Below are 16801 nucleotides of genomic sequence, written 5' to 3'. Positions count from 1 at the left end.
TATGGAAGGATATATGGTGGGGTCACTGCTTACCTGAGGACCTTTGCTCATCTGAATAGCGGGTGCTGCCCTCTGCCACCGCTTCTGCGTCAGCTCTTCTGAGAGTCGTCGATTGAACTGCACCCAAATAAGACAAGTTAGAGATCATCAAATATCGGGTAATCTACGAGATCATTCTAGATTATCGGGATCAATGACAGGTGGCGTTGCTCTCTACAGTTACAGACCGGGCGGAGGTCTCATTGAGTTGTACTTATTTCTAGAAATGATCACAACGAAGACTTCTCTCATTTTGTGTTTTCCCAATACTTTTTGAAAGTCCTGGGAGAAGTGGGTGAGATTTCGTTGGAGGAGTCGGGTCTACCGAGGCCAGATTTGCTGTATTTTACGCCAGAAATTAATCCCTTCCAGCCATAGGAGATTTTCGTTATTAAACTTGAATTGTTTCCTTCCCTTCTTCCAAAAGCCATTTTCACTTTCCCATCGCCATAGCTGTATGGAATTGCTTGCTTTTTGCGAGACGAGCTGCTACTGCATTCCTCCATCATGGAGTGACAGAACAGTGACAGGCAGGACACACAGATCAATAACGTCCCTAAAGTCATATTGTGCATGTGACATGGGTGCAATATACCAAATACACTCCACTGGATACAAGCATAACAAGTCACTTACCTCAATCTGTCCATGTTCTCTGAAGGACATCTTGACGTACGAAAAGCGGCTGGTCTGGTAGGGTCCAGGCTCTTTGTTTGGAGATGGGGAGTGGAGATGTACCACAATTTTGGCACTAAAAAGGATTTGGATTAATATTGGATTAGTAGAGTTATTTTACCTCTGTGCATGATTAATAAAAAAACAAACAAAACAAAAAAACGGATTTTTGTGTACTCACCGTAAAATAGTTTTCTCTTAGCCATCATTGAGGGGCACAGGACCATGGGGACACAGGACCATGGGTGTTATGCTGCCTATCCATAGGAGGACACTAAGTAGATACAAAAACATAGCTCCTCCTCTGCAGTATACACCCCCTGGCCGGGCCAGGCAACCTCAGTTTTAGTACACAAGCAGTAGGATAAAAAAAACAGTAAAAACTTCTCAGAGGAACATGAGAAAAGAAGAGTCATAAACAAATAAGGTACTGAGAGACCCAAGGCCCGCCAGGGCAACAGGTTGGGTGCTGTGTCCCCCAATGATGGTTAAGAGAAAACGATTTTACGGCGAGTACACAAAAATCCATTTTTCTCTGACGCCTCATTGGGGGACACAGGACCATGGGACGTCCTAAAGCAGTCCATGGGTGGGAAACATAAAAGAAGACAACACAACCCAAGGACTAGGAACCAGTCCCAGACAGCCTGGAGCGCCTACTGAGAGAGGTGCACAACTGCCATTTCCAGAATTTTCCTACCCAGATTTGCCTCAGCTGAAACCTGGGTATGGACTCTGTAATGCTTTGAAAACGTATGTAGGCTAGACCAGGTCGCAGCCTTACACACCTGTTCCACTGAAGCCTGATGCCGAATGGCCCACGAAGCGCCAACTGCTCACGTGGAATGAGCCCGCAGTCCACTAGGAATGGGCTTGAGTTGCAAGCGGTAGACTTCCTGGATCGCAGAGCGAATCCAGCGAGCCAGCGTAGTCTTTGAAGCTGCCTGTCCCTTTTTAGGCCCCTCAGGAATGACGAACAAAGAGTCCGTTTTCCTAAAGGGGGCTGTCCTGGATATGTAATATCTGAGAGCTCTGACGAGGTCTACGAATGCAGAGACCTTTCCACACTATGAACCGGGTGTGGACAAAAGGAAGGCAGAACAATGTCCTCGTTCAAATGAAACGGGGTAAGAACTTTTGGAAGGAAATCCGGAAGGGGGCGCAGAACCACCTTGTCCTGGTGAAAGATCAGAAAAGGCTCGCGGCAAGAGAGTGCTGCTAGCTCCGAAACCCGTCTGATGGACGTAATTGCCACCAGGAACGTTACCTTCCAGGACAGAAGAGCAAGGGAGGATTCCTTGAGGGGTTCAAAGGGAGACCTCTGGAGACCGTCCAGAACAAGGTTGAGGTCCCATGGTTCCAGCGGCCGTTTGTACGGGGGAACTAGATGGGAAACGCCCTGTAGGAAGGTCTTGACTTGCGGTTTTTGAGCCAGGCGGCATTGGTAGAAGATTGAGAGCGCTGAGACCTGCCCTTTAAAGGGGAACTGAGAGCCAAACCCGCTTGCAAGCCAGACTGTAAAAAGTCGAGAATTCTGGGGATGGCCAGAGGCATAGGCTGTACGTTAGTTTCCCTGCACCATGAAAGGAAGATTTTCCACGTACGGTGGAAAATGCGGGATGAAGCAGGCTTTCAGGCGCTCATCATGGTGGAAATAACCGCGGGGGAGAATCCCGCTCTTGTTAATACCCAGGTCTCAATGGCCATGCCGTCAGCTTCAGGGCTCTGGAGTTCTGATGGGAAATGGGCCCTTGGGTCAGCAAGTCTGGGATGTCTGGAAGGCGCCACGGTGCGTCTGTGAGCAATTGTACTAATTCGGCATATCAGGCGCGCCTGGGCCAGTCCGGTGCTATCAGTATCACCGGGACTCCCTCTGCCTTGATCTTCCTGATTACCCGCGGCAGCAGGGGTAGAGGTGGAAATATGTAAGGCAGGTGGAATTGGTGCCAGGAGCAGACTAGAGCATCCGCGCCGATGGACTGCGGGTCGCGTGACCTGGCTATGAATGAGGGTACCTTTGCATTCAACCTTGAGGCCATTAGGTCCACGTCTGGTGTGCCCCAGCGAGTGCAGATGTGTAGAAACACATCTGGGTGGAGAGACCATTCTCCGGCGGCCAGGCCTTGGCGACTTAGAAAGCCTGCTGCCCAATTCTCTACCCCCGGTATGTGTACCGCTGATATCACTGATCCCGACTAATTCGGCTCAGCTGAGGATCTTGTGGGCCTCGAGATAAGCTGCTTTGCTGCGGGTGCCCCCCTGCCGATTGATATAGGCTACAGCTGTCGCATTGTCAGATTGGACTCAAATCTGACGACCCGCTAGCAGAGGGCAGAACGCTCTGAGCGCGAGGAAGATCGCGCGGAGTTCCAGGATGTTTATGGGTAGGAAAGACTCCTGGGGCGTCCAACGTCCTTGAGCAGTGTGGTGCCGGTACACTGCTCCCCAGCATAGGAGGCTGGCGTCCGTGGTCAGGACCAGCCAGTTCACTGGGAGAAAAGATCTCCCCTTCGATAGGGATGAGGACCGAAGCCACCAGCGGAGTGCGTACCTGACTGAAGGCGTCAGGTGAAGATGTCTGTCCAGGGAGAAGGGGCTCTTGTCCCAGGCCGCTAGAAGGGCTAGCTGCAGTGGGCAGAGGTGCAGTTGAGCAAAGGGTGCTGCTTCTATAGCTGCCACCATCCTGCCGAGCACTTTCATGCTGAATCGAATGGAGCGAGACGGAGGACGTAGAAGGCAGCGTACCACTTGTTGAAGAGCGATTGCCTTGTCCTGAGGGAGAAGGATCAAGCCCCGACGGATGTCCAGGGACATGCCCAGGAAGGTGATGGATCGTGATGGGATCGGGGATGATTTCTACGAATTGAAAGTGGGAGTCCTGAATTGCGAAGCGGAGGATCTTTTGGTGATCTGGGGCGATGGGTATGTGCAGGTACGCGTCCTTGATGTCTATGGAGGCGAGGAATTCCCCTTCGACCATGGATGCAATAATGGAGTCCTTAGGGACCCCATTCTGAATCTCCGTACGTGCACATGTTTGTTTAGGTGTTTGAGGTCAAGGATGGGTCGAACTGACCCATCCTTTTTAGGGACGACAAAGAGGTTGGAATAAAAAAAACCCCCGAAATTCTCGTCGTCTGGGACAGGTATTATCACTCCTGCTGTTTGGAGCGAGTGGATTGCTGTGAAAAAAGCTTTGCGTCGTTTTTGAGTCTTTGGGGGGTTCGAGAGAAAGAACCGACTCGGGGGTCGGGTCCGAAATTCTATGTGGTAACCGGAAGAAACAAGGTCTCGCACCCATTTGTCATCTGAGGCGGCAGCCCAGATGTGATGAAAGAGCCGCAGTCGACCTCCTACAATGACTGTGTCTTCCGGGGCGCCGAAGGAGTCATGAGGGGGGAAAACGTCGTGGCCGAGTCTCCCTAGTCCTGGACTGTTTCGGTCTAGGCTTCCATGACGAAGTGGGTGTCGGGGAGAGCTGAGAAGGTCAGTCCCTGCATAGTCCACGGCTGGTGGCGGGGACAGCACAGGATGTCGACCAACCAAATGAGTTCCGAAAGGAGCGGAACGAGGACTGTGGACGTCTGGTGAATGACGTCCTAGACTTCAGCTGGGGGAGGGAGGTACTCTTTCCTCCCGTGGCGTCAGAAATGAGCTTGTCCAGACGTTCGCCAAACAATCGGTCTGGAAAAAAGGGAAGGCCCGTGAGAGACTTCTTGGAGGCAGAGTCCACTCGCCATTGTCGGAGCCAGAGAGCTCTATGGATGGCTATGGTATTTGAGGCGGCAAACGAGCGCAGGTAGCAGCGTCCATGGAGGCCTGCATGAGGTACTATGCCACAGCGGCAATTTGAGCTGTTACCTCTGTGAAGGTATGAGTGAACTGGGATTCCTCGAGCGAAGTGTTAAGGGATTCTGCCCAGACCGAGATCGCCTTTGCGACCCACACAGCGGCAAAGGAGGGCGAGAGGGAGGAACCCGCAGCCTCAAAAGCAGAGCGGGCGAGGTGATCCACCTGTCTGTCGGGTCCTTGATGGAGGAACCATCGGGTAAAGACAGGAGCTTCTTTGTGGTAAGGCGGGAGACCGGGGGGGGGGAGGGGAAGGGTACCGGGACTCCATGAGTTTTCGGTTACCGAAGCGCCTGTCAGGCTTCTCCCTTTGCTTTGTGAGGATATCCTGAAACTCTGGGTGATCAGCGAAAACCTTTTGGGGTTTCCTTGCCCTCTTAAAGGAGACCGCATGGTCGGTGGTAGTGGATGGGGGATCCTCCACATGCAGAGTTTGGTTGATTGCTGCTACAGTTAGGTCCAGAAATATTTGGACAGTGACACAATTTTCGCGAGTTGGGCTCTGCATGCCACCACATTGGATTTGAAATGAAACCTCTACAACAGAATTCAAGTGCAGATTGTAACGTTTAATTTGAAGGTTTGAACAAAAATATCTGATAGAAATTGTAAGAATTGTACACATTTCTTTACAAACACTCCACATTTTAGGAGGTCAAAAGTAATTGGACAAATAAACCAAACCCAAACAAAATATTTTTATTTTCAATATTTTGTTGCGAATCCTTTGGAGGCAATCACTGCCTTAAGTCTGGAACCCATGGACATCACCAAACGCTGGGTTTCCTCCTTCTTAATGCTTTGCCAGGCCTTTACAGCCGCAGCCTTCAGGTCTTGCTTGTTTGTGGGTCTTTCCGTCTTAAGTCTGGATTTGAGCAAGTGAAATGCATGCTCAATTGGGTTAAGATCTGGTGATTGACTTGGCCATTGCAGAATGTTCCACTTTTTTGCTTTTTTGCACTCATGAACTCCTGGGTTGCTTTGGCTGTATGCTTGGGGTCATTGTCCATCTGTACTATGAAGCGCCGTCCGATCAACTTTGCGGCATTTGGCTGAATCTGGGCTGAAAGTATATCCCGGTACACTTCAGAATTCATCCGGCTACTCTTGTCTGCTGTTATGTCATCAATAAACACAAGTGACCCAGTGCCATTGAAAGCCATGCATGCCCATGCCATCACGTTGCCTCCACCATGTTTTACAGAGGATGTGGTGTGCCTTGGATCATGTGCCGTTCCCTTTCTTCTCCGAACTTTTTTCTTCCCATCATTCTGGTACAGGTTGATCTTTGTCTCATCTGTCCATAGAATACTTTTCCAGAACTGAGCTGGCTTCATGAGGTGTTTTTCCGCAAATTTAACTCTGGCCTGTCTATTTTTGGAATTGATGAATGGTTTGCATCTAGATGTGAACCCTTTGTATTTACTTTCATGGAGTCTTCTCTTTACTGTTGACTTAGAGACAGATACACCTACTTCACTGAGAGTGTTCTGGACTTCAGTTGATGTTGTGAACGGGTTCTTCTTCACCAAAGAAAGTATGCGGCGATCATCCACCACTGTTGTCATCCGTGGACGCCAAGGCCTTTTTGAGTTCCCAAGCTCACCAGTCAATTCCTTTTTTCTCAGAATGTACCCGACTGTTGATTTTGCTACTCCAAGCATGTCTGCTATCTCTCTGATGGATTTTTTCTTTTTTTTCAGCCTCAGGATGTTCTGCTTCACCTCAATTGAGAGTTCCTTAGACCGCATGTTGTCTGGTCACAGCAACAGCTTCCAAATGAAAAACCACACACCTGTAATCAACCCCAGACCTTTTAACTACTTCATTGATTACAGGTTAACGAGGGAGATGCCTTCAGAGTTAATTGCAGCCCTTAGAGTCCCTTGTCCAATTACTTTTGGTCCCTTGAAAAAGAGGAGGCTATGCATTACAGAGCTATGATTCCTAAACCCTTTCTCCGATTTGGATGTGAAAACTCTCATATTGCAGCTGGGAGTGTGCACTTTCAGCCCATATTATATATATAATTGTATTTCTGAACATGTTTTTGTAAACAGCTAAAATAACAAAACTTGTGTCACTGTCCAAATATTTCTGGACCTAACTGTATAAGGGAGTCTATTGCAGTTTGATCATCTGGGGAGGCTGAAACCAAGGAATCCTCTTGGTATAAACAGCATTCTCCCTCCTCCAGCTCTTCAGAAGCCGTGGAGCGTGTGGGAGAGCCTGCCCTGTGTGCTCCCGAGGGAGAGCCCGCTGGAGACACCCGGCCGTGTGCTCTTTTCCTGATCCCTGCAACCGGTGAAGCATGTGCCCGGACCCGGATTACCTCAGAAGGATCCTCCATAGGGGTATCCTCAGGCTGCGTTCCGTCCAGGGACCCAGAAGGGTGTGGAGGACGACATTGCATAGCCAGCACCAGGTTCTGTGACAGTTTTTCCATGGATTGGGACAGAAACTGTGCCCATTCCGGTGGGCTGGGAGCCCTAGGCTCTGGGCTGACGGTTGCGGCGGTGGTGGCAGGGGGGTCTTGGGGGGGCCATAGGGGCACAGGACTCACAGAGAGAAGAGGTGTGTTTACGTGGTAGCTCAGCGTGGCAGGCAGTGCAGGCTGAATAATAGACTATGTGGGTCTTAGCACTCTTAGTGCCCTTAGAATTCTGCATGTTCCTAATAAGAGTATGCCAGGAGGGGGAGCAATGCTCAGCAGAGCTACAAGTGAAGCAAGCACCTCACCAGAATCAGCCGATGGCCCTGTCCTCAGGAAGGATTAAGCTCTATGGAGATCTTCGCACGCTTTCCTGGAGGGGGCGGGGCTTATCGCGCTAAAAGACGCACGAAGATGAAGTCAGTGTGCCCCCCCTGCTGTGGGTAGTAAAAAACGGCGGGAAGGGAGCTTCTGATAGTTTTCCTCCCTCTCCCTCCAGTCAGCACACAGCTTGTCACTGGGCTTTTCTGCTAGAGCAAATAAACAGAGCAAATAAACAGCACGAGTCCCTGAGCCCTGCCCCTGCCACAGGGAAATTATCTGCAGGACTTTCTGCAAACAGGAGTGTCCCCCCTCCTCCAGCCAGCAAGCTAGAGAAAAGTTAACACTGTGTGTGCAGGATCCTTGGGGCTCTCCTCCTTGTACTCAGCAAGGGACTTTCTCATAATAAATACTGTAAATGTCCTGGGAGCCTTCCCTGCAGCGTCTTTTCTCCCTTTGTCTGGGAAACCAGTCAGGGTGGATCTCACCTTAAAACACTGCTTCCGTCCAGGCAGTGAAAATAGCAGAGTCAGCTTGCTGTGTCCGGTCACAACGGTGCCATATTCAACTCAGAGCCTGCAAAGAGGGGCTGAGGAATTGGGCAATAGAGGCACAGGCCTCTACCCTGGGCTTTGGAAAATCGGTGTCTGTGGAACCCGTCGTCCAGCCCAGGATCCAGCGTCCCAGGAGGGGATACGTGGAGGCGACACTACATGTTCCCGCCCGTTGATGGTAGTGGGAGATCGATCCCAAAAGGAAACAGTCGCTCTCAAAAAATAATAAACCTTGAAAGGAAGTGCCTCCTACAGACACTAAGCTAAAACTGAGGTTGCCTGCCCGGCCAGAGGGTGTATACTGCAGAGGAGGAGCTATGCTTTTGTATCTACTTAGTGTCCTCCTATGGATAGGCAGCATAACACCCATGGTCCTGTGTCCCCCAATGAGGCGTCAGAGAAAAGTATATTATATATATATATACATACATACACACACACACACACACACACACACACACACATATATATACACATATATATATATAATCTATATATATAATTGCCTTATTCTGTCTGTCTGTCTTGCTCCAAAATTGTGTCCTTACCGTGACATGTCCTTACGATGACAAACAGCGGATTGGGCGTTGGCCTCGCCATGGCCACGCCCCCCACACGGATTGGCCGCTTGCCTTGCCTCGGCTCCTCCCCCCACACGGATTGGCCGCTCGCCTCGGGTCCGCCCCCCCCCGCGCACGGATTGGCCATGTCCTTATGGCAACACACAGCGGATTGGCCGCTGGGCTCGCCATGGCCCCGCCCCCCCGCACGGATTGGCCGCTCGGCTACACGGATTCGCCATGGCCACGCCCCCCCCCGCACGGATTGGCCGCTCGCCTCGGCTCCTCCCCCCGCACGGATTGGCCTCTCGCCTCTCGCATCAAGGTCCTGCAGCGGCGGAACACACACACACGCACACACACACATATACACACACACATCCACATCAGATCACACTCACTCTCACACACACATCAGATCGCATCCACACACTCACAACATCCCGTGATATCGCTTGCTTCTCGGCGGCGATACTGTGCAGTGACCTTCCAGGACCTGCCGGAGGATCACATGGCCGGAAGCATGTGGTATCTCAGGATGTTGTGATTGTGTGAGCGCGTATGTGCGATATCGTGTGTATGTGAGTGTATGCGATCGGATGTGTGTGAGTGTGTTCTGATGTGTGAGTGTGTGTGTGTGTGTGTGTGTGTGTGTGAGTGTATGCGATCGGATGTGTGTGAGTGTGTTCTGATGTGTGAGTGTATGCGATCAGATCTGTGAGTGTCGGCAGAGGAGCACGGCGTGCTGGGGGAGGCTGGGAGGAGAGAGGCTGATCCTGGGGAAGGCTGGGAGGAGAGAGGCTGATGCTGGGGGAGGCTGATGCTGGGGGAGGCTGATGCTGGGGGAGGCTGATGCTGGGGGAGGCTGATGCTGGGGAAGGCTGGGAGGAGAGAGGCTGATGCTGGAGGAGGCTGGGAGGAGAGAGGCTGATGCTGGAGGAGGCTGGGAGGTGGAGGCTGATGCTAGGGGAGGCTGGGAGGGGAGAGGTTGATGCTGGGGGAGGCTGGGAGGGGAGAGGCTGATGCTGGGGGAGGCTGGGAGGAGAGAGGCTGATGCTGGGAGGAGAGAGGCTGATGCTGGGAGGAGAGAGGCTGATGCTGGGAAAAGAGAGGCTGATGCTGGGAAAAGAGAGGCTGATGCTGGGAAAAGAGAGGCTGATGCTGGGAGGAGAGAGGCTGATGCTGGGAGGAGAGAGGCTGATGCTGGGAGGAGAGAGGCTGATGCTGGGAGGAGAGAGGCTGATGCTGGGAGGAGAGAGGCTGATGCTGGGAGGAGAGAGGCTGATGCTGGGAGGAGAGAGGCTGAGGCTGGGAGGAGAGAGGCTGAGGCTGGGAGGAGAGAGGCTGAGGCTGGGAGGAGAGAGGCTGAGGCTGGGAGGAGAGAGGCTGAGGCTGGGAGGAGAGAGGCTGAGGCTGGGAGGAGAGAGGCTGAGGCTGGGAGGAGAGAGGCTGAGGCTGGGAGGAGAGAGGCTGAGGCTGGGAGGAGAGAGGCTGAGGCTGGGAGGAGAGAGGCTGAGGCTGGGAGGAGAGAGGCTGAGGCTGGGAGGAGAGAGGCTGAGGCTGGGAGGAGAGAGGCTGAGGCTGGGAGGAGAGAGGCTGAGGCTGGGAGGAGAGAGGCTGAGGCTGGGAGGAGAGAGGCTGAGGCTGGGAGGAGAGAGGCTGAGGCTGGGAGGAGAGAGGCTGAGGCTGGGAGGAGAGAGGCTGAGGCTGGGAGGAGAGAGGCTGAGGCTGGGAGGAGAGAGGCTGAGGCTGGGAGGAGAGAGGCTGAGGCTGGGAGGAGAGAGGCTGAGGCTGGGAGGAGAGAGGCTGAGGCTGGGAGGAGAGAGGCTGAGGCTGGGAGGAGAGAGGCTGAGGCTGGGAGGAGAGAGGCTGAGGCTTGGAGGAGAGAGGCTGAGGCTGGGAGGAGAGAGGCTGAGGCTGGGAGGAGAGAGGCTGAGGCTGGGAGGAGAGAGGCTGATGCTGGGAGGAGAGAGGCTGATGCTGGGAGGAGAGAGGCTGATGCTGGGAGGAGAGAGGCTGATGCTGGGGGCAGAGAGGCTGATGCTGGGGGCAGAGAGGCTGATGCTGGGGGCAGAGAGGCTAATGCTGGGGGCAGAGAGGCTGATGCTGGGGGCAGAGAGGCTAATGCTGGGGGCAGAGAGGCTGATGCTGGGGGCAGAGAGGCTGATGCTGGTGCAGCATGGGGGATGGAACACGATGGGGGGTGCGCAGCATGGGGGATGGAGCACGATGGGGAGTGCGCAGTATGGGGTATGGAGCACGTTTGGGAGTGCGCAGCATGGGGGATGGAGCACGATGGGGAATGCGCAGCATGGGGGATGGAGCACGATGGGGAATGCGCAGCACGGGGGATGGAGCACGATGGGGAGTGCGCAGCACGGGGGATGGAGCACGATGGGGAGTGCGCAGCACGGGGGATGGAGCACGATGGGGAGTGCGCAGCACGGGGGATGGAGCACGATGGGGAGTGCGCAGCACGGGGGATGGAGCACGATGGGGAGTGCGCAGCACGGGGGATGGAGCACGATGGGGAGTGCGCAGCACGGGGGATGGAGCACGATGGGGAGTGCGCAGCACGGGGGATGGAGCACGATGGGGAGTGCGCAGCACGGGGGATGGAGCACGATGGGGAGTGCGCAGCACGGGGGATGGAGCACGATGGGGAGTGCGCAGCACGGGGGATGGAGCACGATGGGGAGGGCGCAGCACGGGGGATGGAGCACGATGGGGAGGGCGCAGCACGGGGGATGGAGCACGATGGGGAGGGCGCAGCATGGGGGATGGAGCACGATGGGGAGGGCGCAGCATGGGGGATGGAGCACGATGGGGAGTGCGCAGCATGGGGGATGGTGCACGATGGGGAGTGCGCAGCATGGGGGATGGTGCACGATGGGGAGTGCGCAGCATGGGGGATGGTGCACGATGGGGAGTGCGCAGCATGGGGGATGGAGCACGATGGGGAGTGCGCAGCATGGGGGATGGAGCACGATGGGGAGTGCGCAGCATGGGGGATGGAGCACGATGGGGAGTGCGCAGCATGGGGGATGGTGCACGATGGGGAGTGCGCAGCATGGGGGATGGTGCACGATGGGGAGTGCGCAGCATGGGGGATGGTGCACGATGGGGAGTGCGCAGCATGGGGGATGGAGCACGATGGGGAGTGCGCAGCATGGGGGATGGAGCACGATGGGGAGTGCGCAGCATGGGGGATGGAGCACGATGGGGAGTGCGCAGCATGGGGGATGGAGCACGATGGGGGATGGAGCACGATGGGGATGGAGCACGATGGGGAGTGCGCAGCATGGGGGATGGAGCACGATGGGGAGTGCGCAGCATGGGGGATGGAGCACGATGGGGAGTGCGCAGCATGGGGGATGGAGCACGATGGGGAGTGCGCAGCATGGGGGATGGAGCACGATGGGGAGTGCGCAGCATGGGGGATGGAGCACGATGGGGAGTGCGCAGCATGGGGGATGGAGCACGATGGGGAGTGCGCAGCATGGGGGATGGAGCACGATGGGGAGTGCGCAGCATTGGCGATGGAGCACGATGGGGAGGGCGCAGCATGGGGGATGGAGCACGATGGGGAGTGCGCAGCATGGGGGATGGAGCACGATGGGGAGTGCGCAGCATGGGGGATGGAGCACGTTTGGGATTGCGCAGCATGGGGGATGGAGCACGATGGGGAGTGCGCAGCATGGGGATGGAGCACGTTTGGGAGTGTGCAGCATGGGGGATGGAGCACGTTTGGGATTGCGCAGCATGGGGGATGGAGCACGATGGGGAATGCACAGCGTGGGGGATGGAGCACGATGGGGAGTACGCAGCATGGGGGATGGAGCACAATGGGGAGTGGGGATGGAGCACGATGGGGGGTGCGCAGCATGGGGGATGGAGCACGATGGGGGGTGCACACCTCCCCCCAAAACACACACACACACACACACACACACACACACAGACACTGCATAACACACCACACACACACTGGGAACCACAAACACTGCCCTACACAGACACCCACACACACAGACAACGCTGCACACACACAACACCCAACACACAAACACCACGGCACACACAAATATACGCACATACCGCACAACACACACATTGCACAAAACATACCTCCCCCCAAAACACACACACCCCACACAAACCACGCAACACACAACGCTACAGACACACAGCGCTCCACAAATAACGACACACAAACAACACCGCTTTCACACCCAAACAACACCCAGAACATGTACAGCCCCTACACAAAAACACTTGGTAACTACAGACAACAACATCTATCTATATATATATATATATATATATATAACAAAAATCATACATTAACTACACAATACGTAAGTTCTAGAATACCCGATGCGTAGAATCGGGCCACCTTCTAGTATATATATATATATATATATATATATATATATATATATATATATATATATATATATATATATATATATACACACACACACACACACACAACTACTACAATCCATAATTCATCAATATATTATATGCCGGCTATATAAAATCAAGTTTTGTTTCAGTGAATATAGCCCAATGCCGAGCCTGCAGATCTTCTCAGAGCGCTCTGTACATATTCTCACCTAAACCAAGAGCATTAGTGACAGAATTAACCTTGAACACTAAAGGCCGCTTTACACGCTGCGATATCGTTACCGATATCACTAGTGTGGGTACGCGCCCCCATCGTTTGTGCGACACGGGCAAATCGCTGCCCGTGGCGCACAAAATCACGCGGACCCGTCACACTACTTACCTGCCTAGTGACGTCGCTGTGACCGGCGAACCGCCTCCTTTCTAAGGGGGCATTTTGTTCGACGTCATAGCGACGTCACTAAGCGGCCGCCCAATCAAAGCGGAGGGGTGGAGATGAGCGGCCGGAACATCCCTCCCACCTCCTTCCTTCCTCATTGCTGGCGGCCGCAGGTAAGGTGAGGTTCCTCATTCCCGGGGTGTCACACACAGCGATGTCTGCTGCCGCAGGAACGACGAACAACCTGCGTCCAAGCAGCAGCAACGATAATTGAGATTAGGGTGGGGATGTCACCGATTTTGAACGTTTTTGCAACGATTCAAAATCACTAATAGGTGTCACACGCAACGACATCGCTAACGCGGCCGGATGTGCGTCACAAAATCCGTGACCTCAACGAGATTGCTTTAGCGATGTCTTAGCGTGTAAAGCAGCCTTAAGAGTATGTGCCCACGATCAGGACTTGCGGCGTCCTGGAATCAGCCAGTCCTGACCTGCGAGGCCACGAGTCTCCTCTGCAGGAGAACGCAGCTGCTCGTGCCCACAATTAGGGTTCAGTGCGCTGCGGTGTGTTCTCCCTATGGAGGACCCATGCGAATCCGCAGCAAACAATTGACATGCTGCGGTCAGGAAAGCCGCACCGCAGGTCAGTCAGTGTTTGCTGTGCAAAAACAAGCACAGTGGGCACAGGATTTCTAGAAATCCCATCCACTATGCTTGTACTGTACACTGCAGTGTTTTGCACACTTTAGCCAGCACAGCCCTATCCAGCATCCCCCGCTTCTGGTGACCCCCGTTCCATCAATGCTGACCCCCTACGGTAAGACACCAACGGAGTATAAGATGGACCACATTTTTTTTTTTAAAAAAAAACAACTTTTTTATGTCTGTATTTGGGGTGCGTCTTATAATCTGGTGCATCTTATAAAACGAAAAGTATGGTGTATACTTCGAAAAATAAAGGTCATTAATAAGTTGGAAAAAATGTGCAAGATCAGACGATTTGCACTCATGTCAAATGGGGCTAACATTGTCTGGAGGAAAAGCTTTGGGGTAAATAACCAAGAATAGTGAGGATATGGAGTCCGAGGGTCCAGGGTCTGAATGTAATGAGGGTCAGCATCCACGCGTTTCATCCGTCCTTACTATATTCCAATTGTACTAACAGTAAACTGAGCTTTCTGAGAAACTGGACCATAGATAAGTGGGGACGATGTGACCGATTACAATCTCTGTACAGCGCTATGGAATATATTGGTGCTATAAAAGGGGACAGAAAAGTAATAATAAAGCTTCACCCCAAAGAAAACATTGATATTTTTATTTGTGCATAGAACGTTTCGCATCTCTGAGTTCCGGCACAATACTCACCTCTTCCCAATACCCCCGGCTTGTTCTTCTGAGAACACAATCTGGGAAAGTGGGACAGCAACGCAGAAATCCTGCAAAAGGGGAAGAAAGAAGTGTAAGCAGGTATATATTAAGCTGCTTTCACACTGCGTTTTTTTAACATGCGTCCTGAAAGTTTTTTTAACGCAAAAACGGATCCAGTGCAAATGCGTTTTCATTTTAATGCATTTGCAATGGACTCGCGTCAACATGCGTTCACCTGCGTTTGCGTGCGTTATAGTGAGGATCCAGCGACTTGCAGTTTTTTTAAACTTTTTTCAAAAACGCTACTTTAGCGTTTTTGAGCTGCGTCCAAATACTGCAAATTGCTGGATCCTGACTAAACAGCATGCAAACGCATGTGAACGCTGGCATGCTGATAGACAGGATCCTGCTTACTCTACTGAGCATGCCCAGAAGCCAGCCCCGTGATCAGTCCCTCTCTCCCCCTCCCCCGCCTGAGAGCGACGGATGCTTGTAACCAGGGTAAATATCGGGTAACAAAGCAAAGCATTTCGCTTAGTTACCCGATGTTTACCTTGGTTACGTGTGCAGTGAGCAGGCAACCCGGCTCCTAGCAGCTGCCGACGCTCGTAACCAAGGTAAATATCGGGTATCCAAGCAAAGTACTTAGCTTAGTTACCCGATGTTTACCTTGGTTACCAGCGTCCGCAGCTGTCAGATGCCGGCTCCCAGTCTATCACGTTCAGTTCCCCTCGCTCCCGATCACATGACTCCAATTCCCGTCCATAAACTTCAAGTGACAGGATCCTGAAAAATAACACATGCATTTTTCTTTGTAAAAACAGGATCCACTTTTAGAGCAAAAAAACGTTCATGACGCATGTTTAAAAAAACATAGTGTGAAAGCAGCCTAAGGCTCCCTGACAACTGAAGCTCTGAAAAACGCCATGTGAATGGTGCGGCAGTGCACATTGTCACCTTCCGCTCCATTCACTTGTGGACCCAGCGCATCTGAGAGCCAGGACTGTGAAAAACCCAAGCGGTCAAAAAGGAATCCCTTATTCTACATATAGGGGATCATTTTCAAATTTGAGAAAACGCTGTTAAAAGGAACCTGTTACCGCCGAAAAGGCTATTTATCTGCAAATATAGAATTAATCTGCAGGTAAATAGCGTTACAATGCTGCCCAACCTCCTTACTGAAAGTGCGGCTTTCGGTAGAAAACTAACATTTCCTCCCAGGAGCCGCTGGCTTTCAGTTATGAAGGGCATGCACAGAAGAATTAAGGAGATCACTCACGGCACAACTCGCTCCGACACTTTGACAGCTCACTCTGCACATTAATAATAATATTAATAATAATAATAATTGTATTCATTTATATAGCACCATTAATTCCGCAGCGCTTTACATACATTGGGAACACTGTCCCCATTGGGGTTCACAATCTAGAGTCCCTATCTGTATGTCTTTGGAGTGTGGGAGGAAACCGGAGAACCCGGAGGAAACCCACGCAAACACGGGAAGATGTCATTTAAGTCCAAAGCCCTTCTTACAGCCACAGCACACAGTATAGTGAGCGGTGACGGAAGCAGATACATGCACACCTGAATGACTGAAAGCCAACAGCCGCTGGGAAGAAATAAGTTCAAGGGAATCTGTCCTTGTTTTTACTATGCAAGGACAGCAGGATATAGAGGCTAAATCACACACAGTACATCACAAAAGTGAGTACACCCCTCACATTTTTGTAAATATATTATATCTTTTCATGGGACAACACTGAAGATATGACACTGTGATACAATGTAAAGCAGTCAGTGTGCAGCTTGTATAATAGTGTAAATTTGTCTAAATAACTAATACAGCAATGTCAATATTTTGTGTGGTCACTCAGGAAGTTTGGGGCCCGGCTTGGTGATGTCGGGTCAACTGGAAGGTAAAATGATATCACCGGATCTCACGGAGCCCGGGGGTTACGGCATTGCGCTGAGTGGACCGCAATAGCGCCGCTCAGAGGCAGAATTGACTACACAAGGTATTTAAGAAAAGCCTTCTTTATAAGTTTTGCATTGATGTGTAGCCATTATGCTTTTTAATGGACCATCTCTTTAAAGGTTGAAGTTGCCAACAATTTTGTCCAGCCCATTTTTGGAGTTTTGTGTGAAATTAGGTCCAATTTGCCCCTTTTTTCCTAATTTTGTTTGTGTTATTCCAATACACACACTG

The 16801-nt window shown here is 52.1% G+C and overlaps 1 protein-coding gene across 1 annotated transcript in view; it reads right to left on the bottom strand.

Moving 5' to 3' along the window:
- VPS36 (vacuolar protein sorting 36 homolog) overlaps positions 1-16801 on the bottom strand; it is a 102705-nt gene that overhangs the window by 76683 nt on the left and 9221 nt on the right. The window contains exons 3-5 of the mRNA XM_075334585.1: positions 14590-14660; positions 676-790; positions 34-117 (exon numbers count right to left, since the gene is read on the bottom strand). Coding sequence (XP_075190700.1) covers positions 34-117; positions 676-790; positions 14590-14660 — 270 coding nt within the window. The remainder of the gene's footprint in view (positions 1-33; positions 118-675; positions 791-14589; positions 14661-16801) is intronic.

Source organism: Anomaloglossus baeobatrachus, chromosome 2 (genome assembly GCF_048569485.1).
Source record: "Anomaloglossus baeobatrachus isolate aAnoBae1 chromosome 2, aAnoBae1.hap1, whole genome shotgun sequence".
NCBI classification, from domain to species: domain Eukaryota; kingdom Metazoa; phylum Chordata; class Amphibia; order Anura; family Aromobatidae; genus Anomaloglossus; species Anomaloglossus baeobatrachus.
Note: the sequence above shows the minus strand (reverse complement) of the source record. Positions and strands in the feature narration are given on the sequence as shown.